Below are 10,619 nucleotides of genomic sequence, written 5' to 3'. Positions count from 1 at the left end.
AGTCATTATAGCCAAACACTATACCAAACACTATAGCCAAACACTATAACCAAAACTATAGCCAAACACTATAGCCAGTCACTAGCCACACACGACTACACCATCACACCACACTGCCAGACCCTACAGTACACACTCATACTACACCATGACTCAGTAGCCAAACACTATAGCCAAACATTATAGCCAGACACTATAGCCAAACACTATAGCCAAACATTATAGCCAAACACTATAGCCAAACACTATAGCCAAACACTATAGCCAAACATTAGCCAAACACTATAACCAAACACTATAGCCAAACACTATAGCCAGTCACTATAGCCACACACGACTACACCATCACACCACACTGCCACACCCTACAGCACACTCATACTACACACCATGACTCAGTAGCCAAACACTATAGCCAAACACTATAGCCAAACACTATAGCCAGACACTATAGCCAAACATTATAGCCAAACACTATAGCCAGACACTATAGCCAAACATTATAGCCAAACACTATAGCCAAACACTATAGCCAGACCATAGCCAGTCACTATAGCCAGTCACTATAGCCACACACGACTACACCATCACACCACACTGCCACACCCTACAGTACACACCATACTACACCATGACTCAGTAGCCAAACACTATAGCCAAACATTATAGCCAAACACTATAGCCAAACACTATAGCCAAACACTATAGCCAGTCACTAGCCAGTCACTATAGCCACACACGACTACACCATCACACCACACTGCCACACCCTACAGTACACACTCATACTACACCATGATCAGTAGCCAAACACTATAGCCAAACACTATAGCCAGACACTATAGCCAAACACTATAGCCAAACACTATAGCCAGACACTATAGCCAAACATTATAGCCAAACACTATAGCCAAACACTATAGCCAGACACTATAGCCAGTCACTATGCCATTTTATAGCCACACGACTACACCATCACACCACACTGCCAGACCCTACAGTACACACTCATACTACACCATGACTCAGTAGCCAAACACTATAGCCAAACATAGGCCAAACACTATAGCCAGTCACTATAGCCAGTCACTAGCCACACACGACTACACCATCACACCACACTGCCAGACCCTACAGTACACACTATACTACACCATGACTCAGTAGCCAAACACTATAGCCAAACATTATAGCCAAACACTAGCCAGTCACTATAGCCAGTCACTATAGCCACACACGACACCATCACACCACACTGCCAGACCCTACAGCACACTCATACTACACCATGACTCAGTGCAGCCAAACACTATAACCAAACACTATAACCAAACACTATAGCCAGTCACTATAGCCACACACGACTACACCATCACACCACACTGCCAGACCCTACAGTACACACTCATACTACACCATGACTCAGTAGCCAAACACTATAGCCAAACACTATAGCCAAACACTATAGCCAGTCACTATAGAGTCACTATAGCCACAACGACTACACCATCACACCACACACACCCACAGTACACACTCATACTACACCATGACTCAGTAGCCAAACACTATAGCCAAACATTATAGCCAAACACTATAGCCAAACAAACTATAGCCAGACACTGTAGCCAAACACTATAACCAAACACTATAGCCAAACTATAGCCAGTCACTATAGTCACACACGACTATCACACCACACCACACACCAGTACACACTCATACTACACCATGACTCAGTAGCCAAACACTATGAAACACTATAGCCAGACACACTATAGCCAAACATTATAGCCAAACACTATAGCCAACACTATAGCCAGACACTATAGCCAATCCTGTGATCACTATAGCCACACTACACCATCACCACACTGCCGACCCTACAGTACACACTCATACTACACCATGACTCAGTAGCCAAACACTATAGCCAAACATTATAGCCAGACACTATAACAAACACTATAGCCAAACACTATATTGATCACTATAGCCGATCACTATAGCCAACACTATAGCCAAACACTATAGGCAACTATATAGCCAGACACTATAGTAAACATTATAGCCAAACACTATAAACTATTATGAAACCTATAGCCAGTCACTATAGCCAGTCTATATACACACACGACTACACCATCACACCACACTGCCAGACCCTACATTCACACTCATACTACACCATGACTCAGTAGCCAAACACTATAGCTAAACACTATAGCCAAACACTATAGGCATTATATGACACTATAGCCAAACATTATATTAAACACTATAGCCAGACACTGTAGCCAGTCACTATAGCCACACACGACTACACCATCACAACACTGCCAGACCCTACAGTACACACTCATACTACCATGACTCAGTAGCCAAACACTATAGCCAAACACTATATCCTGTGTATTCAAAACAGACAATGAATAAAGTCAAAATTAGAATAATTTTCCTCATGAGTGTGATAATAAGTCAATATAACGTGGTAAATAAACAGTGATTCTACCTTATGTACAGTCAGAGATGTATGTATGTTTTGTATGTGTATATATATATGTAGGTTAATTAGTATGTGTTAAGCTGTGTATTTTCTAAATATCTGTACAGGCTGTGTATATATGTATGTATGTATTGCTTTGCTAACTCTGCCACCTTCCTTACATACACACACGGACGGACACGGACAGACACAGACATACACAGACGAACAGACACAGACATAACACACGGACACACACAGACACACACGGACACAGACATACACAGACACAGACATACACAGACATACACAGACATACATAAATACCTCGTGTAGAGCATCCCGAACCTGAGACGGCCGTAATTGAACAAATTTTAGCCTATTGGTGCAAGGAGGAGAGTTTGTGTTATATAACGTCTCTCTCTCTCTCTCTCTCCAGTACCTGCCAACATGCCTGGTACCTGCCAGCATGTCCTGGTACCTGCCAGCGTACTTGCCGCTGCAGCGTGCTGGTGCCTGTCAGCATGCCTGGTACCTGCCCGGCATGCCTGGTGCCTGCCAACATGCCTGGTGCCGCTCAGCATGCCCTGGTGCCGCCTAGTATGCCTGGTGCCTGCCAGCATGCCGGTGCCTGCCAGCGTGCCTGGTGCCTGCCAGCATGCCTGGTACGCCATCGGCATGCCTGTGCCGCGCGCCAGCATGCCTGGTGCCCGCCAGCGTCCGCATAGCTTGCCTGCCAGCATGCCTGTTGCCTGCCAGCATGCCTGGTGCCTGTCGGCATGCCTGGTGCCGCCGCCATGCGCCTGGTGCCGCCAACGTGCTGGTGCCTGCCAGCATGCCTGGTATTCCAGCATGCCTGGTGCCTGTCAGCATGCCTGGTGCCTTGCCAGCATGCCCTGGTGCGCATCGTGTCCCTGGTCTAACGCCAATCCGGCAGCGCCTGGTGCCTGCAATCGCATGCCTGTTGCCAGCCGCCACTTACATCGTCAGTATGCCTGGTGCCGCCAGCTGCTGGTGCCTGCCAGCATGCAGTGCTGCCAGCATGCCGGTGCCTGCCAACATGCTTGGTACCTGCCAGCATGCATTGCCTGTCAACATGCCGGTACCTGCCACGGCATGCCTGGTACCTGCCAGCATGCCTGGTACCTGCGCTTGCTGGTACCTGTCCAGCATGCCCTTCATTGCTGCCAACATGCCTGGTACCTGCAATCCAGCGCCGATGCCTGCCAGCATGCCTGGTGCCTGCCAGCATGCCTGGTACCTGCCAACAGCCTGGTGCCTGTCAGCATGCCTGAGTACCTGCCAGCATGCCTGGTGCCTGCAACGCATGCCACGCCTTCCAGCATGCCTGGTACCTGCCAGCATGCCTGGTGCCCAGCATGCCCTGGTGCCATCAGCGGCTACCGTGCCTGCCAACATGCCTAGTGCCTGCCAGCGCCTGGGTACTGCTGCCAGCATGCCTAGTGCCTGTCAGCGCCCGAGGTGCCTGTCAGCACATTGCCTGAGTACTGCTGCCAGCATGCCTGGTACCTGCCAGCATGCCTGTCACGCATGCCTGTGCGCACTGCCAACATGCCTGGTGCCACTTACCAACGCCTGGTGCCTGCCAACATGCGCCTGGTACTGCCCGCCGCGCAATGCACCCTGCCAGCATGCCGGTTCCTGCCAACATGCGGTGCACCTGCCAGCATGCTGTGCTGCCAGCATGCACTGTTGCCTGCCAACATGCCTGGTACCTGTCAACGCCACTGGTGCCTGCCGGCATGCCTGGTGCCTGCCAACATGCCTGTTGCGCCACCAGCGCCGCCTGAGTGCCTTGTCAGCGCCTGGGTACCTGCCAACGCCGCCGGTTCGCTGCCAGCATGCCGGTTCGCCAACATGCCGATTGCCTTAACCGACGGGTATATGACGTGTACCGTGCCTATATGCATTAACTGATTGTATAATGACGTGTATGTTAACATGTGCTGGTTTGATCTGCCAGCATGCCTGGTGCCTGCCAGCATCCCTGGTGCCTGTAACGCCCGCAGGTGCCTGCCAGCATGCCTGGTGCTCTCAGCGTGCCTGGTGCCGCCAGGCATGCCTGGTTCGCCTGCCAGCATGCCTGGTGCCTGTCTGGCATGCTGGTGCCCTGCCGGCATGCCTGGTGCCGCCAGCATGCTGGTGCCTGCAGCATGCCTGGTGTGCCAGCATGCCTGGTGCGCCTGCGCCAGCATGCCTGGTGCCTGCTCACATGCCTGGTGCCTCTCCCAGCATGCTGGTGCGCTGCCAGGCATGCTAGTGCCTGTCGGCATGCCTGGTGCTGCCAGCATGCCTGGTGCCGGCCAGCATGCCATTGCCTGCCAGCATGCCTGGTGCCTGATGCCTGCCAACATGCCTGAGTACCTGCCAACATGCCTAGTACCTGTCAACATGCCTGGTACCATCAGCACACAAGTACCTGTCAACATGCCTAGTACCTGCCAACATGCCTAGTACCTGTCAACATGCCTAGTACCTCCCAACTGCCTAGTACCTGTCAACATGCCTAGTACCTGTCAACATGCCTAGTACCTGCCAACATGCCTAGTACCTGCCAACATGCCTGGTACCTGTTAACATGCCTAGTACCTGCCAACATGCCTGGTACTGCCAACATGCCTAGTACCTGCCACATGTCGTAGTTTTGGGAAATGTGTTAATACGTGGTTATTTGTAAATTAAACTTAACCTTAGTTGATAAGTTAAACAAGTGGTAGAATTGTTGTTAGAAGACCTCACCAACCTAACCAAGAAGCCTACCCAACTTTATAGCCCAAGGAACAACTTACTAGATGATAAGGTGTAATTTTCGTATTTTGTTGCTGTTTTTTTTTGTGAGGTTTTCATAATTATTTCAGAAATGTTAATATTTTGTGCAGGAGACGAACAATTGGGGAAGAAGTATCTACGGGGCTAAATAATAACTGATTTATTAAAATTAATCCTCATATTATAAATGACCTGATTAGACAATAAATTAAGATTATTAGATAAATTTAGTTAGGTTATATTAGATTAATTTAATTTATTTAATATTTTTTATTTTTAAAGTTTGATCCCTCCACCAGCTGAGTCAGGAACTAATTTTTTGGTTATTTCCATGAGGTTATGACGCAGATGTCCATAATCGTGTCGTCTTCTTTTGTAATTTTCTAGCGTCATTCATTATTCTCATATGGTATGTTGAGAATTATTTCAGAAGTATTAAGTTTTTGAGGAAGACGAGCAAATAGTGGGAATCAAGAGTCTACAGGGCTATATAATTAGTAATATATGATTTTAAAATAACCAATCGTAATACAATATAACTTAAGTAAATAAATCAATCTGATTATTGTATAAACTTAGTTTGGTTATATTAGATTATTTTAGCTTATTTAATATTTTAGGCGGAGTTATTAAAAAGTTAGACCCGCGTCGGCTGACTTCCTGGCGGTCATTTCGATAAGGGTAAGTGAAGCCGAAGTACCAATTTGTGTCTTTATTTTTTGCCATTTTCTCGCATCCTTCATTATTCTCTACGGTAAGAAACAGTTAAATACACCGTGAAGAAGTGAAGTAAGTGTAAAACTCCTTTAAGTAACGTTAAGTGTACTGTTAAAAGTGAAAAGTGTAAAGTAAGTAGAGGTGATTGTCTTGTGTACTAAATTGTCTGTCATTACGTATCATTTCTGTCGTATAGTGAACAATATAGTGAATAATACTGTATAGTGAACCATATACAGGTTAATATAGTAAATAATATAGCGTAGTGAAGAAAAACTCTGCTCCGTTATAAGCGTTACTTGAGTGTTCCTTTGAGCCTATAGTGACGACCTGCTCTGGTAGTAACAATTATTAACACAAATGTTTTTAATAACTATATTCTAGGTTATGTTTGATTAGGTTAGGTTAGGTTAGGTTAACATAACAACCTCATCTAACAAGCTTAACCTGACAAACTAATCTAACAAACTTAACCTGACTTAACTAAGCAATTTAATCAAACTTATCATAACCTAACTAACCATAAAAAAATCAAAACTAATTAAACTAATCTAACATTGCTAACCTAACAATCAGACCTAATTCAGCCTCGTTATAACTAAACTAACTGTACTACCCTTGAGTCGTTACGTGTTAGATTATTACTTACGGTCTTGGTTGACTTTATGTAATGTCTAGGTTAATATTGGTTAGTTTCTTGCCTACATCACCACCATGTTTGTTTGTATTGAATAAACTAGCAAAAGTCGAGGGTAAAATAATAGGAAGAAATGAAATAGCAGACAGGTATATATAATAGTTTCGTTAACGTAGTAATTTTCTCGGGTATTAGGCTATTTTTTTATTATGTTCGATGAGTTATATTAATACAAAGTTTTGGGTAATATTTTTTTGTATGTAAGATGGTTTATTATTATCATTAATTTTTTTACGAATATGAAGATTATTTTGTGGTAAGTTAGGTTGGTTTTGGTTATGTGTTACTTCCATGACATAATGACATCACTGCAGTGGTGTTAAAGGTCCAGTAATCCACACCTCCCAAGGCGTGCGTGGCCACGTGTGGGCTCCTACGCACCACGGCCTCACTAAACCATCTAATGATGTTTCATAACATCTCGGGGTCCCTGGGCCTGGCGCGTCGTCCCGGAGCAGCGCGGGGCAGGTCGGGGCGGGGCGGGGCGGGCTAGGCTCCGTCATCCAGCGAGGGCGCCCCGAGATCGATTCCTGGTTGAAGTGGAAATGATGCGATGCCGACGAAGGCTGAGGCTCATGTGGGGCCCGTCCTTCCTACCTTACTGTACGGTTCAGTACAGTACTGTACCATCACTGTACCGTACAACAGAGTACAGTGAAGTGCAGTACAATAAAACAGTACAGTACTGTACTGTTTTGAACTGTACTGTACAGTACTGTATTGTACTGTGTATACTGTACTGTATTGTGCTGTATGTTGTACTGTACTGAACTGTACTGAACTGTACTGTACTGTACAGTACTGTACTGTACTGTGTACTGTACTGTGTTGTACTGTGCTGTGTTGTACTGTACTGTGCAGTGTTATACTGCGCTGTGTTGTACTGTACTGTACTGTGTTATACTGTACTATAGTGTACTGTGTTGTACTATACTGTACTATGTTGGACTTTACTGTACTGTACTGTGTTATACTGTACTGTACTGTGTTGTATGGTACTTGTACTCTGTATTTTATTGTACTGTATTTTGCTGTGTTGTACTGTACTATTGTATTGTACTGTACATCTGTCTATATAAATAATCAGCACTAATAATAAAACTAGGGTACATAACAGTGAATGGTTCGCGGCGCACGGTTTCAAAATATTTAGGCTGGAGTACACACTGCAGCTACAGTATTAAGTATTAATATTTTTCACGCCGTCATAAACAACACACCCCCCTCCTACACACGGTTAGGGTATACAGTATTATTTTGATGTACCGGCATGAGCAGCCTAACACCTGTGGGTTACAATACTGCAGGTACTCAAGTGTAAGTGAGCCTGTCTTATCCAATTAGTGTTTCTTTGAGCCATTATTTTGGTTTTAGTAAGTCTGGTTTAAGTGATTAGTCTCAGAACGTTTTTATGGGCTGTCTTGTATGTTTTAATGGGTTACAATCCTAATGGGTCCCTGTTCTAATGAACCCCAGTGTGTCCCAGTTGTAATGGGTCCCAGTTGGAATGGGTCCCAGTTAATGGGTCCCTGTTCTAATGGGCCCCAGTTGTAATGGGCCCCAGTTGTAATGGGCCCCTGTTCTAATGGGTCCTTGTTATAATGGGCCCAGTTCTTACATTTAAATAATTACTAAATATTAATTCATATATCAGGAACAGATGTTTGACATGACAAAATAAATAATAATTTTAACTTAGAATAACGAAGTAAATTAAAGGGATCACCTGAAGATTAGGTTACCTGGTTTATTTGACTTGAGTAATCACCCTAACTCGACCTGGGGTTAGGTTTAGATTAGGTTACGTTAGGGTGAGGTTACGTTAGGATTAGGTTAGGGTGGGTTAGATTAGTGGAAGGTTATGTTAGGGTAAGGTTAGATTAGGTTAGGGAGTGGAAGGTTAGGTTAGGTTAGTGGAAGGCTAAGTTAGGATTGAGTTGGGATAGGTTGGGTTAGTGAGGTTAGGTTAGTGGAAGGTTAGGTTAGTGGAAGGTTAGGTTATTGGAAGGTTATGTTGGTTACGTTAGTGGAAGGTTAGGTTAGGTAAGTGGACGGTTGGGTTAGGATTAGGTTAGGATTAGGTTAGGTTAGGTTAGGTTAGGTTGGTGGGTTAGGTTAGGTTAGTGGAAGGTTAGGTTAGTGAAATATGTACAAGGTTAGAGAGCCGCCCTAAGAGATAGTGTGTGTGTGGGTGTGTGGGTGTGTGGGTGCCTCGGAAAGAACTGAACTTTTCCTGGTAGGGGTAGTGTGCTTTCTGGTGGTGGGTGCGATGTGGTATGTTTGTCTTTCCGTCCCAGCAGTCCTCTCTGCCCTCCGTCCCAGATCCTCTCCGTCGCAGTCCTCTCCGTCCCATCATCTCCGTCCTCCGTCCCAGCAGCCTCTCCGTCCCATCATCCTCTCGTCCCTCCGTCCTCCGTCCCAGCAGCCCTCTCCGTCCCAGCAGTCCTCTCCGTCCCTCCGTCCCTCCGTCCCAGCAGCCTCTCCGTCCTAGCAGCCCTCTCCGTCCCTCCGTCCCAGCAGTCCTCTCCGTCCTTACGTCCGTCCGTTTTGTAGCCCTTTGCATCAGCCTGTCCGTGCGTCCGTTCATACAGCAGCGAGTGTTGTGCCCTAAGGGTCGGGGGGTTCAACTGGTGTCCTCGTGTACGAGTCGACCTCCCTGCCACGTAGTCACCCAAGTCAGGGTCTTAAAACTCTCTAGTGGGCCCTGTCTGTTAGGCCATTGAAGTCCTGTCTCTATTAGGCCCCAACCCTAACTCAGCCATTTAGATTAGGGTGAATCTTAATAGGTTCTAATCCGGTACTAACCTGCAATGACTATATATTATTATTTAACCAGTAGTGGTGTAATGGTCAGCATACTTTCGTCTCGCATGAGGAGCGGACCCGGGTTCGCTCTCTCCGGGTAGAGGGAGCCTGGATGTTAATCGATTTGCGGATCGTGTTCCGGGTAATGGTTAGCCAGTGCAGTTGGCGGGATTGTCGGTCTTCTCAGATTATTCATGACACTGGGTCATGCAGCTCGTTAACTCAGGGGTGTGGTTGTTGTGTTGGTGACAGCTTCCTTAAACAAATTCAAGCCTAGATGGCCCTTGGGCTGGCAATCCCTCGCTACACAAGGGCAGCCATTATTATTAGAGGCAGTAGTGGTTGTGGTGGTGAGGGCAGCACCACAACACACCAAGCGTTGCACCACACAACTTGTGTCTTCCGCACTTAACATCACCAGCACCGCCACACCGTGACTCACCACCTAGTGTTGTGTGTGTGGTGCCCTTAGTGTGTGTGTTCGTGTAAGTGTGTGTGTTTGTATGTGTGTGTGTGTGTTGCCTCGTGTGTGTGTGTGTTTGTATATGTGTGTGGTGCCCATCATTTGTGTGTGTGTGTTTTTTGTATGTGTGTGTGTGTGTGTGTGTGTTATATAGTGTGTGTGTCTGTGCACTGTGTGTTTTGTATATGTGTGTGTGTGTGTGCCGTGCCCGTGTGTGTACGTGTATGTGTGTGTTTGTGTGTGTGTATATATGCGTGTTTGTGTGTGTGTAATATTAAAATAATATTAACGGTTTTATTGAAAAAGTTTTTGCAGAGGCTAAAATATACATTGGACATAAATGACTCTGACATACATTGGTGGTTTAATAAAAGCACTTCATTAGAAAAGGTGAAGGAACGTACAGTGAACATACAGATTGATGTAGGTGTTGAACTGCAAACACGTAGTGTAACCCCTCCCAGAAGGTGTTGGGAGGAACCTGACGTGGTGTAGTTCCTCACAGATGGCGTTAGAGAGACCACACGTGGTGTAGTAGTTCCTCACAGATGGCGGTAAGAGGGACCTGACGTGTGGTGTAGTAGTTCCCTTAGATGGTGTTATGAGGACCTTGGCATGGTGTAGTAATTCCTCACAGATGGTGTTATGAGGGACCTCCGTGG

At 46.0% G+C, this 10,619-nt stretch overlaps 1 protein-coding gene across 1 annotated transcript; it reads left to right on the top strand.

Moving 5' to 3' along the window:
- Positions 1-2,935: 2,935 nt before the first annotated feature.
- LOC121856201 (keratin-associated protein 10-9-like) lies at positions 2,936-3,910 on the top strand. Its single transcript, XM_042351547.1, has one exon. It carries the CDS (start codon positions 2,936-2,938, stop codon positions 3,908-3,910), a length of 975 nt encoding a protein of 324 aa, XP_042207481.1.
- Positions 3,911-10,619: the final 6,709 nt, after the last annotated feature.

This window comes from Homarus americanus, unplaced genomic scaffold (assembly GCF_018991925.1).
Source record: "Homarus americanus isolate GMGI-L3 unplaced genomic scaffold, GMGI_Hamer_2.0 scaffold48016, whole genome shotgun sequence".
Taxonomy (NCBI): domain Eukaryota; kingdom Metazoa; phylum Arthropoda; class Malacostraca; order Decapoda; family Nephropidae; genus Homarus; species Homarus americanus.
Note: the sequence above shows the minus strand (reverse complement) of the source record. Positions and strands in the feature narration are given on the sequence as shown.

Bases quoted from the DNA above. Each gene is read 5' to 3' on its own strand.
- LOC121856201 (XM_042351547.1), top strand. From the start codon at position 2,936: ATGCCTGGTACCTGCCAGCATGTCCTGGTACCTGCCAGCGTACTTGCC.